At 47.1% G+C, this 19,215-nt stretch overlaps 2 protein-coding genes across 4 annotated transcripts; one reads left to right on the top strand and one right to left on the bottom strand.

The window, feature by feature from the left end:
* The first annotated feature begins 329 nt into the window (after positions 1 to 329).
* Positions 330 to 11,548, top strand: TIMM17B (translocase of inner mitochondrial membrane 17B). The gene is made up of 6 exons (XM_082205568.1): positions 330 to 459; positions 1,766 to 1,865; positions 8,298 to 8,361; positions 9,613 to 9,741; positions 9,852 to 9,962; positions 11,065 to 11,548. The coding sequence occupies exons 1-6, from the start codon at positions 434 to 436 to the stop codon at positions 11,151 to 11,153; spliced, it is 519 nt and encodes a 172-aa protein (XP_082061694.1). The 5' UTR covers positions 330 to 433; the 3' UTR covers positions 11,154 to 11,548.
* Positions 11,549 to 12,131: 583 nt separating this feature from the next.
* Positions 12,132 to 18,869, bottom strand: LOC309522321 (chemokine-like protein TAFA-1). 3 transcript variants are annotated; one of them, XM_082205584.1, is made up of 6 exons: positions 18,180 to 18,864; positions 15,326 to 15,519; positions 14,534 to 14,712; positions 13,781 to 13,921; positions 13,045 to 13,169; positions 12,132 to 12,860 (listed from the first exon to the last, which is right to left on the bottom strand). In XM_082205584.1, the coding sequence occupies exons 3-6, from the start codon at positions 14,679 to 14,681 to the stop codon at positions 12,843 to 12,845; spliced, it is 432 nt and encodes a 143-aa protein (XP_082061710.1). In that variant the 5' UTR covers positions 14,682 to 14,712; positions 15,326 to 15,519; positions 18,180 to 18,864; the 3' UTR covers positions 12,132 to 12,842. The 3 variants fall into 3 exon arrangements, with proteins under 3 accessions (XP_082061710.1, XP_082061712.1, XP_082061711.1); XM_082205586.1 differs by lacking the exon at positions 13,045 to 13,169 and having other exon boundaries at positions 18,180 to 18,869; XM_082205585.1 differs by lacking the exon at positions 15,326 to 15,519 and having other exon boundaries at positions 18,180 to 18,854.
* Between the last annotated feature and the right edge of the window lie 346 nt (positions 18,870 to 19,215).

Genomic DNA, 19,215 nt, shown 5'->3' with positions numbered 1-19,215 from the left:
CTTTCGAAATTAACCTTTATAGCATTGCAATTTATACGTTTTCCATTTCTAATTACACCCATTTCAGAATGGCTCAAAATTTAAATAAATATAGAAAGGTAGAAATTTTCTCATTACAAGTCTTCAGACAGGCCTGCTAGGGATGTTAATTGCTTACAATAATCTTTCACCCCAGTCCTTTTGGAATACTGGATCATGCTGGATTCGGATTTTCCCCGCCAGCTTCGCCAGTTCCGCAAAGTCCATCACCTTCCCCTGTCACTCTTCTTTCGTCGGTACTGAACGCAGGCTTTCTCTAAACCTTCCTATCTCTAGAGCAGAAGAGCCCCTTTCACGTGACTGAAGCTGGCCAATAGCTGGTTGTCACGTGACTCGGTCCCCGTGTTGTCGTCCTCCCCTGTCACGTGATCCGCGCAGCCTGCGGCCGGGAGCCATGGAGGAATATGCCCGGGAGCCCTGGTAACCGGGAGCGGGGGCTGCCGGGGGCTCAGCGGGGCAGGGAGGCGAGCGTGACCCGAGGCCCCGTTTTCCGGCCCCGGGAGCGGCGGTGGCGGGTGGGGGGCACGTCCGTCCGGCGCCCCTTCCTCTCCGGCCCCTCTCCTCCTGCACCGGCACCAGTGGCGTAGCGTGGGTTGTCGGCACCCGGGGCGGGGCAAGTAATTTGCGCCCCCTAACCCGTGGATTTGCGCCCCCTAACCCTAACCCCCAGATGTTGCGCCCGGTGCGGCCGGGCCCCCCTGCACCCCCCACGCTACGCCACTGACCGGCACAACAGCCCTGCGAGGTGGGGCCGGGTGAGCAGGGAAGCCAGCGGCTCCCGGTGGCTGAGGAAGGGCTTCCACCGGGGGCTCCGCGGCCCCAGCTATGGGCAGCCCAACAAGAGTTAGACGTATTTTTCTTACAATCCCCTTATAGGATATCTCATGGGTAGGCAACCTAAGGCCCGGGGGCCGGATCCGGCCCAATCGCCTTCTTAATCCGGCCCGCGGACGGTCTGGGAACCAGCGTGTTTTTACATGAGTAGAATGTGTGCTTTCCTTTAAAATGCATCTCTGGGTTATTTGTGGGGCATAGGAATCAGTTCATTATTTTTTTTCAAAATATAGTCCGGCCCCCCACAAGGTCTGAGGACAGTGGATCAGCCCCCTGCTGAAAACGTTTGCTGACCTCTGGGATATCTAGAACCTGTATAGATTTCTCTCAGGAGATTTTTATGGGTCGGGGAGAAAGCAGAGGCCAAGCAGAGTAGATTGAAAGCAAAGCGGCTAGTCAGCCTGATTATTAATTATTAAAGGAAATAAACTGTTGCAACAGGGTCCCCACTCACCACACACAGGAGGGAGGAGAACCCCGAACAATGGTGTGCAAGCCCCTATACAGTCATACCTCATTTACAAAAAAGTAGATAAATTACAAAGCTCAAGTAGATAAATAAATTACAAAGTGCAAGTAGATAAATAGGTACCACTCCGGCGGGAAAGTAAACAGTGTTTCCGTGCGCTGCTCTGGTTCACCAGAAGCGGCTTAGTCATGCTGGCCACATGACCTGGAAGCTGTACGCCGGCTCCCTCAGCCAATAAAGCAAGATGAGCGTCGCGACCCCAGAGTCGGCCACGACTGGACCTAATGGTCAGGGGTCCCTTTACCTTTAAGGTCTCTTAAGATTGCCCACCCCCCAGCTGCTTAGCACCATTTCTAAGGCATCTCTCACTTTTTGGGGGCTTTCAGGGTCTCCAGTAACTTCACTTCTCTTTCCATTTGGCAGCCCCTGGCGAATTGTAGATGACTGTGGTGGCGCCTTCACCATGGGGATGATTGGGGGAGGTGTCTTCCAGGCTGTCAAAGGCTTCCGCAATGCTCCAGTGGTGAGTCCCAACCTTCTTTTCTCCTTCCCTTTCCTTCAAGCTGCAAGTGAGGGACATGGATGGGGTCAGAAGACATAAATTCATGAAGATCCCTGGCCCAGATTGGCTCCTGCAAATCCTAAAACATTTCCCTACCTATCCTTTCCCTTCCCCTCCGCTCTCTTTCTTTGTATGTTAGATTGTATGCTTGTGAGTAGCCCAGCTTTTGTTTTCAAACTGGTTTCGAAATATTACAATACAATAATCTTCATTGTCATTGTCCCATACAGAATAATGAAATTGAAAAAATCTGCATCAGACATTCAAAAACCAACAAGCCTGCTATCCCAGCTATCCCAGTCTGGTTAGCCCCCTAAAAACTCTGACACCCCATAATTAAATACAATATACTCCCATAGAGACTACCTTACACTGCGTTTAAAACCCAAATCGCATTTGGATAGAAACTGTTTCTCAGGCGGCTAGTCGTAGTCTTTTAACCCTGTACAGTGGTACCTCACAAGACGAATGCCTCGCAAGACGAAAAACGCGCAAGACGAAAGAGTTTTCCGTTTTTTGAGTCATTCCGCAAGATGAATTTCCCTATGGGCTTGCTTCGCAAGACAAAACGTCTTGCGAGTTCTTGCGAGTTTGTTTCCTTTTTCTTAAAGCCGCTAATAGCCGCTAAGCCGCTAATTGCCGTGCTTCGCAAGACGAAAAAACCGCAAGACGAAGAGACTCGCGGAACGGATTAATTTTGTCTTGCGAGGCACCACTGTACCTTCTTCCAGAAGGCAGAAGCTGAAAGAGATCATTTCCAGGGTGCGCACTATCCTGCACTATCTCTGCAGCTTTCTTATGGTGCTCTCTTCATCAGATCTTTGCAGTTTTCTCCCCAGGTTAGGTCATCTCTCAACTCCATTCCCAGAAATCGAAACACCAAGACCTGTTCCACACCCTCCCCTCAATAATAAGTGGCTGAATATTTAATTTACATTTCCTAAAGTCCACAGTAATCTTTTTTGTTTTCTTTAAGTTAAGGAGTAAGTTGTTTTTCCTGCACCACTCCCCCTAGCACACGTATGGGGCTTTGAAGGCCAGTGATCCTATAATGCACTTGCCTGAGATGATAAGTGATCTAATACAGTGGTGCCTTGCAAGACGAAAAGAATCCGTTCTGTGATTCTCTTCGTCTAGCGGTTTTTTCGTCTTGCAGAGCAAGCCCATTGACGGATTAGCGCTATTAGCACCTTTTAGCGGCTTATCTGCTGATCGGATCAGCTGATAAGCGGCTTAGCGGCTTAGAAAAAGGGGGGAGGGGAAAAAACCAGCAGGAACTCGCAAGACATTGTCGTCTTGCGAAGCAAGCCCATAGGAAATTTGTTTTGCGAAGCACCTCCAAAACGGAAAACTCTTTCGTCTAGCGAGTTTTCCGTCTTGCAAGGCATTCGTCTTGCGAGGCACCACTGTATTTTTGGTTGCCAATGAGAACCAGAAATTTTATGGCTAGTGATCATTTTGCTCTGCCGCTGGTTGGCTCTTCCAGCATGCCAATAATCGCAAGCTGGTTCTGCTGAGCACAAGTTAGTGTGGATTGGCTGTCCTCACAAGTGTGCTTCTTTAGTGGGAGTTGGTGATTGCTGTGTACTGTCTGCCAAGAATGGGTATCCCTAAAGAGCCAATACAGAATAGTGGTTCATGGTTCAATCCTTACTGGAAGTTTTGGGATGCAACTCAGCATATATTAAGGCTGATGGGGTTTTGTATTGGAGAAATTAGATTGAGAGAGGAAACTTCAACCTTCCTGTACAGTGGTACCTCGGGTTACAGACGCTTCAGGTTACAGGCGCTTCAAGTTACAGACTCCGCTAACCCAGAAATAGTGCTTCAGGTTAAGAACTTTGCTTCAGGATGAGAACAGAAATCGTGCTCCGGCGGTGCGGTGGCAGCGGGAGGCCCCATTAGCTAAAGTGGTGCTTCAGGTTAAGAACAGTTTTAGGTTAAGAACAGACCTCCGGAACGAATTAAGTACTTAACCTGAGGTACCACTGTATATCTGCTTTGGTAATCCAGGGGCTCCTTCAGAATGCAGGGTCTACTAGCTATGGTTTCTTATATGACCTGGTCCCAAGCTCTGCATTTTACTTATTTATTTATTTAGATTTCTTACCTGCCTTTTACCACAAGGGTCCTAGGGTGGGTTACAACAACAAAATATACAATTGTAAAACAAAGACAACGGATACCACCATTAAACAAGTTCAAGGAATTAAAAACAACTCCATATATAAGACCAATACAAACATTTAAAAACAAATCCTACCTATAATAACAGTTAGAAATATTTCCAGTACAGACGCAGCCTGGGATGAAGCTCTCCACTTAAAAGGCTTGTTGAAAGAGCAGGCACCAAAAAGACAGTGGAGAGGGCACCTGTCTAATATGAAATCGGAGGGAGTTGTATACATAAGACCTTAGATGTTACTACTCAGACCTTGAATGTGGCCTGGTAGCAGATTGGCAGCCAGTACAGATGCTACTGAAATGGAGTTAGATGCTGGAGTTGCCCCTACAAGCAGCCTAGCCAATGTGTTCTATGCTAGCTGCAGTTTCCAGATTTGGACACCAGATAAAGTGCATTGTAGTAATCCAGCCTTGAGGTAACCAGTGTATGGACAACTGTGGTTGAGCTATCCTGATCCAGGAAAACCGTAGCTGTCTTACCAGGTGAAGCTGGTACAAAGCACTTCTAGCCACTGAGGACAGCATTGTGCCCAGTGACAGAGAGCAAGAGGAGCACCCCAGATTAGGCACCTGTTTGTTTTGGCCCAGAGTCCATCTTGCCAGGATTCAGACTCAGTTTAATAAACTCATGGAGCCATGAGCTCATCAAGCAGACACTGGGTGGGGATGGAATGGTTTACAGGCAACAGCCATTTTATGTGCGTTCAATATGTGTGTGACTGTGAACACACACAACACCCAGAAGTATAGTGGTGCCTTGGTTCTCAAACTTAATCTGTCCCGGAAGTCCATTCCAAAACCAAAGCGTTCCAGAACCAAGGTGTGCTTTCCCATAGAAAGCAATGCAAAACGGATTAATCTGTTCCAGACTTTTAAAAACAACCCCTAAAACAGCAATTGAACATGAATTATATTATCTAATGAGACCATTGATCTATAAAATGAAAGCAATAATCAGTGTACTGCACCATAAAATAAGACAGTATTGTAGATGATAAAAGTTAAAATTATTATTATTTTCTTACCTGCACTGGTGATAGTCATTGTTTTGATGGGGGGCTTTTATCCATTTCTGCACAATCAGTCAATCAGTAGCTGAACTGGGTTCCACACAGTCACAAAAACAAATTAACCGAAAAAGCCTCAAAAACAAAAATGCAAAATAAATAGCAAAACAAAAGCGCCAAACTTAATCCGTTCCAGAAGTCTGTTTGACTTCTGAAATGTTTGATAACCAAGGCGCAGTTTCTGCTTGGTGCAGGCGCCCTGGAAACAATAGCCGACAGCCGCATTGGACGTTTGGCGTTCGAAAACCGGAACACTTACTTCCAGGTTTTCAGCATTTGAGAACCAAGGCTGGATACTGCCAGGGAGACAAAGTCCATCATGGCCCCAAGCCGTCTGCCGGACGATCCATCGATCTCCCGTAGGCACGCAGTATCAGTGATTAGCGACATGAGTTTCTAGAAAATATCTTGCCACATTCCAGGGCTCGTGCACACTCTTATCAGCAGATAATTGACAGCAGAAGTTGCACTCAGGAGAGCATTATTTACAAGCTTTATTCAGCGTTGATCAGAACAAAGAAAGACATGACTGCCTGCGTCAGTGTCTCCGAACTGAGAGAGAAAACGAAAGCAACAGCAAACATAAACATCCCGTGAACAGGAAATACGCAGGCTGTGACACAAACATCCTGCTCCCTTTTAAGGTGGAACGGAAATATCCTAACAGATACCACTGTAGTCAGAAAAGGGGGCTGGGTGGGTGGGGGTCAGGAACATAACCCCCATGCAAAACAGTTGTTGCCTGTATCACATCACAATTGGCAGGTCTGAGGCGCACCAACAAGGATCCCTGAATCCCCATACACCTTTCCCTTCAGCTGAGGAAAATACACGGGCAGAACTTGAGGTGTAGGATTCCACAAAAGTGGCCGCTGGGCTTATAGGTCTATAACTGGCTTGTGCCCCAGAACTGATCTCTGGGCAGAAAGTTGCTCATGGCTGTGTAGGCAGCAGCAAGGGAGAACATATTTCTATTCTGAGCAGGTGGCGTTGCCACTTTTGGCACCATCTCAATAAGTGTCGCTCCACTTCCTCCTCCCTGTCGCCTGGGAGTCAAGTGTGTAGAGTTTGTGCTCCTGCTTCTTGTATGTCAAGCCTCTCTCCTCTGTTTTCAGCATTTGCTCTCCGTCTTCGGGCTGTAAGTGCTTGGGGGAAAACTCAGCGGTCCAGTTTTGAGACTGTTTTTGTCTGTTGTGGGAGATGGAGGCCTTGAGGCCGGGTCTTGCTTGTGGCATCTGGAAGACCTTCAGAAGCACTCTGAGCATTTCCAAAGTTCAGCACAACAGTGGCACAAGCCCCCTGTGTTCCTTCCCGGCTCCAAGCTGGGATGGGAATGCTGGTCCTTTTGTACTGTACTTCAAAGAGGATACCTGGATGTTTCCTTCTGCATGGCAAATAACATCTTTCATTGTTGGTGGATGATCTAGATTAGGGAAGGTATCTTTCAGAAACGCTCCCTGGTGCAGCCCTGACTTCACTGAGATGCCCTGTGTTTTGTTTCTAACTTTTTTTGTGGGAACACCAGGAAGTCCACTCCCCTGTCTTCTACAATCTCATCTAGTTTGCTCCCAAGCCTGCTCCTTCTTGGACCACGTTTTATGTCCCAGACTGATACTTTGGGGACAGACTGGATGAAGAGCTAATTACAGAAACAGTCTACATTGAGATGTGTGCCCAGGTGTTTACAGTCTGATCTTATGATTGCTTACTCAAGTTGCCCATTGATTTTAACGGGACTTACAGGTAAAAGTGTTTAGAATAGCAACCTGGGATTAAAACTGAGGATATTTACTTTGCTGTCAGGCTCCATGTTCCTTACGTGTCAAATGTGGCTGTTAATTAGTTACCTTTCACCAGTTATTTGTGCAGGAATCTCCATGCATTTTATGGGGGTTAGAGACTTCTGGTCATCTATAGGTAATTGTGACTGATGCTGCCCTTCTGAGCTTCTGTTTTGTGCCTGGCTCCTTCTGATGTGAGCTACAATCAAGGGGTTTGCATCTGTGAGCCTGTTATTCTCCTTTTTGTCCTGTTCACATGCAGGTTTGAGCATTTATGCCCTAACTCTTAAGTCATGGGTAGGCAAACTAAGGCCTGGGGGCCGGATCTGGCCCAATCGCCTTCTTAATCCGGCCCGCGGACGGTCTGGGAATCAGCATGTTTTTACATGAGTAGAATGTGTCCTTTTATTTAAAATGCATCTCTGGGTTATTTGTGGGGCATAGGAATTCGCTCATTCCCCCACAAAAAAATATAGTTTGGCCCCCCACAAGGTCTGAGGGACAGTGGACCGGCCCCCTGCTGAAAAAGTTTGCTGACCCCTGCTCTAAGTGCTTGGAAAGAGTTTCAATGAGTAAATTTGGTAATTGCTTTCAGTTAACAGGAGGGATTGAACAGGGTTATTTTCATTTCGACTGGCCAGGCAGAATCTGTTCTTGCCCCCAGCCCCTTCCGCTTGGATTCTCAGTTGCTGTTGTTTTAAGCAGAACAGTAGATCATGCAAACCTTAAATCTGCCTATTTCTATCTTAGGTAAGACTCAGCTGTCACATCTGTAGTATGGAGTTAATGGAGTGACCGGCCCGACAGCATTGTTGAAATGATTACTGCCATAATGTACATGCCATTTGAACACTTGAAAGAAACTACATGCATTTTAAATGTTGTTGGTCTTGGATATCTCCAAAACAAGAGTATCTCCTCTTCCTATTTTTGTCTTGCATCGTTTGCCTTGCAGTTCTGTGTGTCAGACCTTGGTATAGTTTTGTATGACGTTTCCCATTCTCACTCCCCGTTGTGTCAAACCATGGGCTGGCTCTGTGGAGAGTTTAATGCTTGAAATTATCCCACTGGATAACTGAGATCAAGTAGACAACCTGTTTTTCTGGTGGGAAAGTGGCAGTTGCAGAGACACCCTGAGTCCACCTGCCTTCCGTGGATCGAGACCTGTGGCTTCTGGCTCCACAGTATCATTGGAGTTTGAGAATTGTATGTGCCTGTATTCCTTGAGATGCGGAGAGTATCTTGCCTTGGCTCCCCTTAGCCTCTTGTACCCTGCGCTTGAACATCTTTTCCAGGGTGTGGTTTTCTCCCCCAGTCCATTGTGAGTTTTGACTAAGGTAGTTTCTCCTCCTTTTTCCTAGGGTGTCAGGCATCGGTTCAAAGGCAGCATTAACGCTATCAGAGTCAGAGCACCACAGATTGGAGGTAAGGGAAGTGTCCTGACCCTTGGGTTGGCTGGTGGGGATGTGGGCAGTGTTGTAAATAAAAAGATGGATCAGACAGGTTGTGGGGTGAGGTGGATCAGGATTTGGTTTATTTTAAAGGAGAACCAGCAGTGCTGTATTGTGGGTAAAAGTGTCAGACCACGGTTCAAATCCCCTGTCAGCCTTGAAGTTCACTGGATGTGACCTTGGACCAGTCACTGTCTCTCAGCCTACCTCACAAGGTCGTTGTGACTGTAAAATGTGTGGAGTGGGGCATCCCAGGGGGAAGTTTCAGGAAAAGTGTGATATAAATCAAATATTATAACTGCTGGCCAAGTGAGGCAGGAATTAAAGAGAAGAATGTGTAGAGTATGATGTGCTGGCTTGGAGGCTGTTTTGTCATATTGAGTTAGTTGTATAGCCCAGTCCCAAAGCTGACAGTTAAATCTCATATTGGTTTGGTCAAAAGCAAGGCCATATGTATTCAGTGAGGCTTACTTTTAGGTAAGTGTGCTTGGGATTGTAGCCTTAGAGTAAGTGACTCAATAAATGAATCCTAGTGAAACAGAATGACATTTCACCATTATAAACCTCAACTTAAATCCCCACTTTTCTGGCTCAACCTACAGCTGGAAAAGGCAGGGCCCCCCAGTAGTTATTGAGGTGGTTCTGAAGTGGCCTCAAGTCCTACAGCAGGAGGTGGAGCCATACTTTTCTTGAGAGAAGGGAGGCGTCCGCTAAGAATGCCTCTCCTCACACCCTTCCTCTCTGAACGTGACACAGAGATGGTACCATTAGTGATCTTGCCACCTATGTGATTCTTCTTGCGCAGAACTCCAAGTGCCTGGCAAACGAGCCATGAGTCAGTGTTTTACAAAATCAAAACAAAAATTTGTTTCTGCCTTTCACAGTCCTTGGAGATAAGTTTAACAATCTGTTCATGGGGAGAATATAACTTGTGTGTCCTGGAGTGGCTGTTGGCCCTTCTTCCGGAGCTCCAAGCCTGTCACTCTCCCCATCGATCCCTGGTGCTCCCACTGACCCCGTAAGGCTGCCTGGTTCTTTGCCAGCGTGTTGTCAGAGTTTCACCCTGTCTCAGCCCAATTCAGCACGTGTGCAGGGCACATCGTGTAAGCCAAGCATTTGGCTTTGCTTGGCATGGAATTCTAATACCTTTTGGTGCCAGTTACAAATGAACATCCCTGAGTCCAGCTGGTGTCTCCACATGCTCTCCTTGTGTTCCTCCTCGCAGGCAGCTTTGCCGTGTGGGGCGGACTCTTCTCCACCATTGACTGCGGCCTAGTGAAGATGCGGGGCAAGGAGGATCCCTGGAACTCCATCACAAGCGGGGCGCTCACGGGAGCTGTGTTAGCATCACGCAGTAAGTGGTGGCCATCGATCCTATAACCGCAGCGCCTCCACCTTTCCCCTTAACCTCCTGTGGCTGAATGCTAAGCCAGGGCACTGGGACTGAGAGTTCTTTCCCCTTAGGTGGGCCCTTGGCCATGGTCGGCTCGGCTATGATGGGAGGCATCTTGCTTGCCCTGATAGAAGGTGTCGGGATTTTGCTGACGAGATACACGGCCCAGCAGTTCCAGAACCGTAAGTTCCAACATGGCGGCAAAAAACAGAACTCGGGATTTCCCCAGAATGATGGATTTGGACTAGGAACCAAAGGACCTCTCTGCACTTTGGTTTCAGCCCCATAGCCTACCCAGGATTCCACTGAACAATCACACCTGCACTCTAAGAGAAAACAGCTCCCCAACCAGGCTTCCTCGTGGTTAAAGGAATGGGATTACAGTGGTACCTCTGGTTACATACTTAATTTGTTCCGGAGGTCCGTTCTTATCCTGAAACTGTTCTTAACCTGAAGCTAATTGGGCCTCCCGCTGCTGCCACGCTGCCGCCCTGCGATTTCTGTTCTCATCCTGAAGCAAAGTTCTTAATCTGAGGTACTATTTCTGGGTTAGCGGAGTCTGTAACCTGAAGCATATGTAACCCGAGGTACCACTGTATATAGTTTGGGGCAGGCTGAGTTCTCAGTCACTTGCAGCTCTGTTCTGTGGGACACAGTAAACCAGGTGAATTCTGGAACCCATTTGGGAGAAGGCAAAAGCCTGGTCTCATCTGTGTGGGAGAGAGAGCATGCAGAGCACATTCTCCCCCTGGATGAGCGGCTGCCACTCTCTCATGCAGACGTGGGTGTGTGGGGAGGGAAGTGACAGGCAGCGTTGCTGTGGGGGCAAAGTTTGCCTCCAGCCCTGACAGTGCCTGGCTTGATCTCCCCTGACACCAGGGTGGTGTTACAATACACACGAGTGCTTGTCGTTCCACCACCCCCTTGGCAAAATACAGAGCCTTCTGCCACTCCACTTGCTGCGATTGGCATTTTTCTGCTCCTTCTATAAATGCTTGCAGAAGTTGCACTCCTTTCCCACGGTGTCTGACACCCTCCCGTGTCCCTTTTACAGGTGTAAATTCTAACCTGTTCTGCATTTTCTTGCCGCAGGAGTTGGGTTTTACTTTTCACTTTTTTGTTAATGAGACACCCTCGCCCACATCTCTCCTCCCGATTGCACCTCGGCCGCCTCCATTGATTTCTATCCCCAAAGATAGTGGCCCTTGGCTGCGCAAAACATGAATCATTGCACGCACATCTCTTCCCTGCTGCTAACTGTCCCTTCTTGTCTTCACTTCTTAGCCAACCCCTTTGGAGAAGATCCCAGCCAGCTGCCTCCTAAGGATGGCTCGCCACCTCCAGGGTATCCAGGATATGGACATTATCAATGAAACTGTTTGGGTCCAAGGAGATGTCTATTTTTGTAGGACTGGAGCAGGAATTTCCCCATTGAAGCTACTCAAGACATTCACACGGCAGCACTCAAACCCCCCACAAACCCCAGCATTCAAGGAATGCCATTCCAAGAGTTTTCTTTGGGAAGGAGTGAGTGAGGGAAAGGGGTCAGGAGCTTAAGCGACATTTGAACCATGTAATATCTACCTCTCTGGTGGGCTTTTGCGTTGATGGCACGATGAGCCCCAGGAAGCCTTCCATGTGTGCTGGGGGAGCCAGAGCCTGTGCTGGGTGATCAGCTAACATGAATCCTGAGACAACGTTTCTTAGCTCTGTAGCTTCTGGATGTATCTATAAACAATTAAATGGTCATGACGAAGGACTTTAGAAAGGCTGTCTCTCCCTGGCTTTTGAGTGGTGGGGCTTCTGCTTTCTCTGTAGTCGGAGAACCCGTCCCAGGTTAGCTTGCAAAAAATCTGTCAACAGAGCAGTGGGGGCTTTGTTCTACCAGGTATTGTGTGCAGTTAACGGGGTGCGATGGTAGCAAGGAAAAGCTGAGCCCATGTATCAAGAGTCACAGCTCCCGAAATAAGACTTCCTATTCTACACCAGGGGCTCAGTTAATCCCTCTGTTTTTGCTGCCTGCTTGAGGCTGCAGAAACAGTGGGGTTGTCAAAAGGCATAGCAGGCTGCAGGAATAACATGGTTGGTGGACCGCATTCAGCTTAGTGGATCAGTTGCGCTGGCCTGGACTGTCCTTGAGCCGAGTTTTATCCCCAATAATGTGATGCACCGTATCGAACGAGGACAGGTTGGAGGGCCAAAGAGGGTTGCAGAGCTTCTGATCTGCCTGCAGTTTCCACCCAGCATAAAGAAACAACCCTTTTAAATGTGGGATGCAGAAGGATCTGAGACTCTGCTGGGATCCAGGTTGACATAACCCTCCACATCTGAGCCAAACATTTCTGATGTGATTGCCATTTTATATGTTTTTAATGCTGGGTCCATGCCACTTCCATTTTTATACAAAAGCCTACTAACATGTTGGAAAAAAACCTATTTTTATATATATATCAGTGATTTGCTATGATGCTCATTAAAAGTGAGTGCATCTTTACATATAAAACCAGACATCTTTATAGCACACTTTTCGGACTGCAAATCCCCTTCTCTTTGGCTTCCTTGTGTTTTAAGATATTTTCAAAGAAAGATGGTATGTATTATCTGTTACAGGTGTAAATACAAACTGGCTCTATGGCTTCTGTCCCGGAGAGTTTAATTAGACATCTGCCAAAAGGGAGGGGAGGAGGGGAGGAGTTAACTGTGCAAGTTGCATCAAGGAGGTACAGAAGGAGTCTGAGCTGACATGCTGCATTGCTATTAATCCAGGGAAACAGATTTTAGCCTTTGCTCCGATAAAGGCGAAAAGGTCTTTGATCCCATTCCTAGCCAAAGACGGCAGCAACCGTTGGAAAAGGCACCAAAGCCCAATCTGGGTACCAGCACCTGCTCTCCCTGGCCACGATCCTCCCCATCGCAGCTAATTGAGCAGTGTAGCTTCCTTTGTGATATTTGGTCCTGTGGCTGTGTAAGGAATCGTATTTCCTACTGTAGCAAGGTCCTTTGGCCATCGCCAAGTATCTGTCGTATTCACTTGGGAGGTGGATCCTTCGGCGCTACAGATCTCAATACCTGGGGTGGATCTGAAAGGGAAAACAGGACAACTTGTCAGATGGAGGAAGGAGGTGAGTCTTATCCACAGGACCTGCTTAAAAAACTAAACGGAAAGCAAGACAGGGTAGCAGCTGGGAAGTGGAAAAGGAGGCTTGGTACACATTTGCCCTTTGTAGGCTTCACCTCCTGTGGGGAATGTTAAGGGACTAGTACCTTGGTGGTTTTGACACGGTTTCCTAGTGAGCACATCCAGCCGGAATTGTCAGGCAGCGCTTTGCACTCCTCTTCAATCTGGCAGGGCTCCATGTCACACCACCACTTTCCAGTTACAATGGAAGCTGCAGAGTAGAAATAAGGATCTGTCTCCGCCACCGCTTGTTCCAAAGTGGGCAGCCTCTCCTATCCATGCAAACCCTTTAGGACAGGCAAGCTATAGGTCAGGAGCAGCTGTGAGCCTCCCAATGTCCTCCTGAGCCACAGAGCGAAAAGATGGACTTGCCTGGCTGTGCTAAGGTTTGCATCTTGCTCTGCCCCAAAGATTCAAGGCAGATTGCAGTATAAAAATTTAAAAAGTGCAGTAAATCCCATAGGCTTGAAGGGCTGGGATACCACTTTCACCAATCCATTCCCTTGCACTTTGCCCAAGAGATCCTCTACGCAGCTAATGTTTGTTCTTTCCCTTTACCTTCACCTCTCAGAAAGGGGACTGCAATGATCAATCCCTTTCATCTTCCGTCCCTGAATTCTCTCGCTTCACCATCATTCCCTCCAACATCCTGGCCTCTTTCCAGTTAAAAGACAATGTTCCTTCCCCATCCTGCCTCCAATCACTTTCCTATTCGCTCCCCTCTCCAAGGCCCCAGGTGTTTGGGTTCCCTACATGTTCCTTGGTCCCCCCGGACTCCCCTCCCTCTGGAAGTGGGGAGAGGCCTTGCCTCCAAGCACTTACTATCCACGCAAGAAGGTTTGCCACGGGTTGTCCCAGCCACTTTCCCCGGGAGACAGGAGCACTGGATGGTTTGAGACCTCTCCTCGATGTGGTTGCGGTTACAGCAGCGGCGGATAGCAATCACCTTGCAGGTGCCGCCACCTGGAGCAGGGAGGAAACAAAGACCTGAGGTGGGAGCCATCAAGAGCTCCCTTTGAGAAACCACAGCAAAGTCCTGCACGCTCCTTTCTCATCGGCTATAGCTTTGGTCTGTGAGAGTCCCAGCTCCTAACCCTTCCCCATGCTTTGTTGTTTCCCTTATTGGCATTAGACTGTCATATATTGTAATGCCTGCCCCTATCACATCATGAGTGTTGGCTGCCTGAAATCTTCCAGTACCATATTTTGTGTGGTGCTGCCCTTGTGTGGAGTTTCAGCATGCACTGTTCTGGCCTGGGGGACTCACAAAGACTCCAGCAACGGTTTGCCTTCCTAACTGAAGGTCTTGCTCAATCACCCTTTGAAAGTTGAGAATGTACAGGAAAAATGCGGGTGTTGTAAGGGTGAGTGCATGAAATAATTGGGACTTCGGCAAGTAAAATACAGCGGTGTAAAATGGGTAATGTATAGCTTGGCTCTCTTTTCCGAGTAGATGTGATGGAACTGAGGGCAAGCCAAAGACCCAAATCTAGCTTCCTAATAGCAAGACAGGGAGTGGGTACATTTTGCTTCTTGCATATCCAAAACCCCTTCTCTAAAAGAAAATTGACTCACTGATGACTGGGACTTGGTCTCCTGTGGTTTGGTACCAGTACTGGTCGTGATGATGCTGTTGAGTGTGAATAGGGAACTCCTGAGCACAGGTTCCTTGACACAGAAGGATGGTAAAAGCCATGACGATAACAGGTGCAGAAGGGCACATTGTGGTAGGTCTGGAGAGGAGGGCAGTGGGGCTGGGGGAAGGGAGGGAAGAGAGAGGAGATCCTCTTAACAGTTCAGTTAGCAGTGTTTCTTCCTTGGCTCATCAGGTTCTGTCTTAAACTAGTTTTCTATGGGTTGGGGAGGTTTTTTTTTAATGTGCAGGTAACATTCAAACATACAATTCCACCCCCTCGCATTCTGAAGTGGCGCTGCCCCTTGTGGACTATATAGTATGTGCTTTTTCTCAAAAGTTTGATTTGGCTCTCCAGAAAGTTTGGCAGACAACTCGTTAATGTCTTGGGCTCTTGGGAAGTCCATGGTCGCATAGGCATGAGAGACCCCTGCCCCCAAGGAAAACAAATATATTTCTATAGCTCTGTGCTTTTCTTATGTTGTAGGACAAAATATGAGCTGTGCTGGGTGAGATCAAACACCTGTCTAGTCCAGCACTCTGTGGCCAATCAGAGGCCTTTTTTGGCAGAGGTAGCACAAGCAGGAGATGGGTACAATAGCCTTCTGCAATTATTCCCCAGTGACTGGGACTCGGAGGGAGTATAGAGCCATTGCAACTTGTAGCTATTGAGGGCCTTATCCTGTCCATGCACACATTTTTTGTATGTTGCATTTAAGAAGTTTATTACCTACCGTTCAAAATGAATTATTCCCACGGTGGTTTGCAACTTGTGCAATATACATATATATATGTTGTTTCGTGTAGGCTAAGGAAGATTGGCTGCTCCTTCTCCAGGCAATCACAAATGCCTCTTCAGGAAGACTGCCCGGGCTGATAGCTTTGTGGACTTTTCCCTCACGCATTAATTCCTATACAGATATCACGCCTGTGTAAGGAAAACATTACACAGAGATCACATGCACACAGTGTATCCATGCAGTAGGAAATAATGCTCATTTATCATACAAGATTGTGAGTTCCTGATTTTCTGACCAACAATAATTAAACAACAACAACTCCAGATCATTGCTCTCCTTCCAACAGGCTCCAGTCTTGTTGCAGAAATACATGAGAGGTAATGCAATGCAACCTGGGACACTCTAGACTACACCCTGCAAATCTCCCATGCTTAGAGTCTTCCAAAGGGATGGTGATGTTTGAATTCCTTCAGCATAATGGAGACAGATAAGGCGGGGCTTATCTGCATACTCATGAAGAATTGCAAAAATACTAGATTTTAGGGAGAGACAGAATGCATTCCATTCTCTGCCATAATTTTTTCACTTCAGAACCTAGTGGTGGCTGTTCCATAAGTCTTTCAGCAAATCCTTGCACCCATACAGCCCCTGGTGCTTTGGCAGTTGAGCTCCACTTCCTCTGAATTCAGCTGTTGGGCACGGATCTGTCCTGATCACTGGCCAGGTTTTTGCAGCAGTCATGGATAGGGGCACTTCACCCTTTCCACTATTGGAATGCTGCCATATGCAAACCAATTTTACCAAAAGGGATCATTGCCAAACTTCCTTTGCTCTGACTCTTGAGCTGTCCACTGTATAGTTTAAGCTAGACAACACTACACCTGCCTTTTCTGCTCAAATAAGTGAATGCCAGTATATTTGCACTAGCACTTTGTCACAGTCCCTGATACAGTAATCTCCACACTTCTCAGGTTCTTAAGACTCTTCGTAAGCAAGAGGGCGGGACGCGGGTGGCGCTGTGGGTTAAACCACAGAGCCTAGGAATTGTCGATCAGAAGGTCAGCGGTTCAAATCCCTGCAACGGGGTGAGCTCCTTCCAACCTAGCAGTTCGAAAGCACGTCCCACTCTGGCGGGAAGGTAAACGGTGTTTCCGTGCGCTGCTCTGGTTCACCAGAAGCGGCTTAGTCATGCTGGCTGCATGACCCGGAAGCTGTACGCTGGCTCCCTCGGCCAATAAAGCAAAATGAGCACCGCAACCCCAGAGTCAGCCATGACTGGACCTAATGGTTAGGGGTCTCTTTACCTTTACCTTTAAGCAAGAGGGCAGGTTTCTACCTGCGGATGCACTCTTAGAAACAGTTACCTTGGTGTAAGCTCCCATGGATTGCTTACTCTGAGTAGACGTGCACAAGACTGCCCTGTAAAACTTAGGTAGCTATGCAACTATGACCACCGATTGCGACTTTAACTGAAACTATTTCTCCCCTTTCTGTTTATGAATACAGTATCTGAGCAACTGTGCATATTAAGGATAATTTCACAGAGATTTACAGAACTTAATCGTGAGAGAGATGGAACTTTCACACTGGCTTTGTAAATCCAAAACATACTGATGAACAATTGGTATGTGAATAAAAGAAAGTCATGCAAGACTGACGGTCAGATTGTCCCTACCATAAACTGCAACAGTCCTGGCAATTAGAGTAATTATTGTACAGAGTCTGATGCCTTCCCATGTTCCATTACTGTTGGCAAGGAATCGTGGGATGGCAGTTCCTTGCAGGAAGTAGACACAATGTAATTGCAGCATGAGAGTTAACCAGGGACTAATTAGTTGCCATTAAAGTAAAGTAATATGCAACTGCTCTGAAGAGAGAAAATGTATGTCCTTTTGCTCTTGCTCCCCCCATTTTTCTCCTCCGCTTCTCCCACTCTTAGTTCACCCCGTGTAGAAGTGCTCATCGTAAGCTCTGTGGCACAGGGATCTTTAAAAGGAAATATATTTCTCCGTAAGTTCATTCCAGGTGCTTTCTTACTTCATAACATCTATATCCCACCTTTTCTCTGAAAAGCTGAAGGTGGCATGCAACGTTCTCCCTTTCCATTTTAACTTCAAAACAACCACCCCTGAGAGCTAGGCTGGCTAAGAGAGAGTGACTGGCCCAAGGGGGCTTCATGGCTGAGTGAGGATTGAACCTCCAGGTCCCCTGTCCCAGTCCAACATTTTAATCACTGCAAAGCATTGGGTCAGTAAGGCACCAGGGACATCAATGGGAATTGTGAAATAAACAATTTATTTCTTGCTTCATCCAAGTGGTTCAGTGTGTGCTTAAATATAGTTTTGTCCTCTCAATTCATGCACAACAACCCTGAGAAGTAGGTTTAGGCTGAGAAATAGTAACCTTAACCCTAAGCAGGAAGCTGTGTATCCTGCTTAGGGTTTAACCCTTTCACCCACCTCAATACCCATAATATGGACACCGTCTAGTGAAGAAGGAAGCAAGTGCAAAAGATCTGAGACACATGGGATAGATGAAACGATGTCTTATTAAAACACAAACTTTCAAGAGCTTATTTGGGTTCAGACCTACTGTAACAGCATTATAGTAAAAGAATGTTGCATTCTAATTCCATTTGAAATTCTGGATCATTTTTTTAAATGTCAAGTTGGCTCAGCAAAATATGCGTAATGCTTCTTATTTGCCTTCAATTTTTATGGTGCCAAGACATCTCCAGCTACAAAAGACTTGAGAAACTTAATTGGTTGCCCCTTGATCCCATTTCCTCCGAGCCAGTCACGCAACTTATCACACCCCTATTTCTCATATAGCACAAATCAAACCTTACCTGTGACTCTGTCCTAGGTGCTGAAGTTTTCTCACCTCTCTGTCCCAGCCATGGAGGGATACGTTGAACCCTGACACATCTTCCTCTTTGTTCTGACTATCTATTCCCGTACTCCGTTTGCTGGGGAGTGGTGGGAGGTGGGCATTGAGCACAACGTCCTGGAACCAAAGTAACTGTTCTTGCAGCTTTGATCTGTCCTGATCACAACCCCCTTATGATCTAGCAACTGAGCTGCTCTCCCAACCAGATCTGGGGACAGAACCAAACGTCCTGGCTCCCAGCACTCCTTCTGTAACCCAGCAGATGTCTCAGTATCTGTGTCAGTTTTTGAATCTGACTATTCTTCAGCTTCCGAGCTTGACTGATATCTGTGTACGCGGATTTGCATGTGTGATAGAAAGAGAGATCCAGACTGTCACTCCCTTATACTCTCTGTCCAAACAGCCTTCCTAAGACACCCACACAAGGCCGCCTCCTACAGATTTGGCAACCCAGCCCCACTCTCACTGGGCGATGAGCCCAGCATAGAACTTTGCCAGCTTTTTTTTTCTTGCCTTCACTGCTTCTCACTTTAGGAGTGAACTGTTAAACGTTGGAGTCACAAAAGAGGATATTTTGTAGGGATGCAACTACAGATTTCTATCTCTCTGCAGGTCTTCAGTATCTGAGAGCATGGGCTCTTTCAGGGCCCTGGAAATAAAGGAACATGTCTGAATACTGACCAGAACGGCATCAGATCTTGTAGCAATGTCACCGCTACAGGGTCAGTCAGTGGTGCACATTTTCAAGTTTAGAATTTTTTTTGTAGTCTATAGTGATGAGGACTTGAAGCTGAACCTTTATTTTAAAACATAATCCGGCATGCCCTTGATATGTTAAAAGAATGTGTTCTATATGATTGCAGGGACTGCTGTATGTGGTTTGACATTAAGGTACAGGATGATGATGGTGAGATGTGTGATACACCATTCCCCACATCCTTTTGCTCTCTCATCCTGAGACTTCATAACCAGTCCCTGCCACCACAGTGGTGTTT

The sequence above is a fragment of the Podarcis vaucheri genome (genome assembly GCF_965113315.1).
Source record: "Podarcis vaucheri genome assembly, chromosome: 17".
Lineage (NCBI taxonomy): Eukaryota > Metazoa > Chordata > Lepidosauria > Squamata > Lacertidae > Podarcis > Podarcis vaucheri.
The sequence above is the reverse complement of the archived record's forward strand: the minus strand, read 5'-3'. Positions and strand labels throughout refer to the sequence as shown.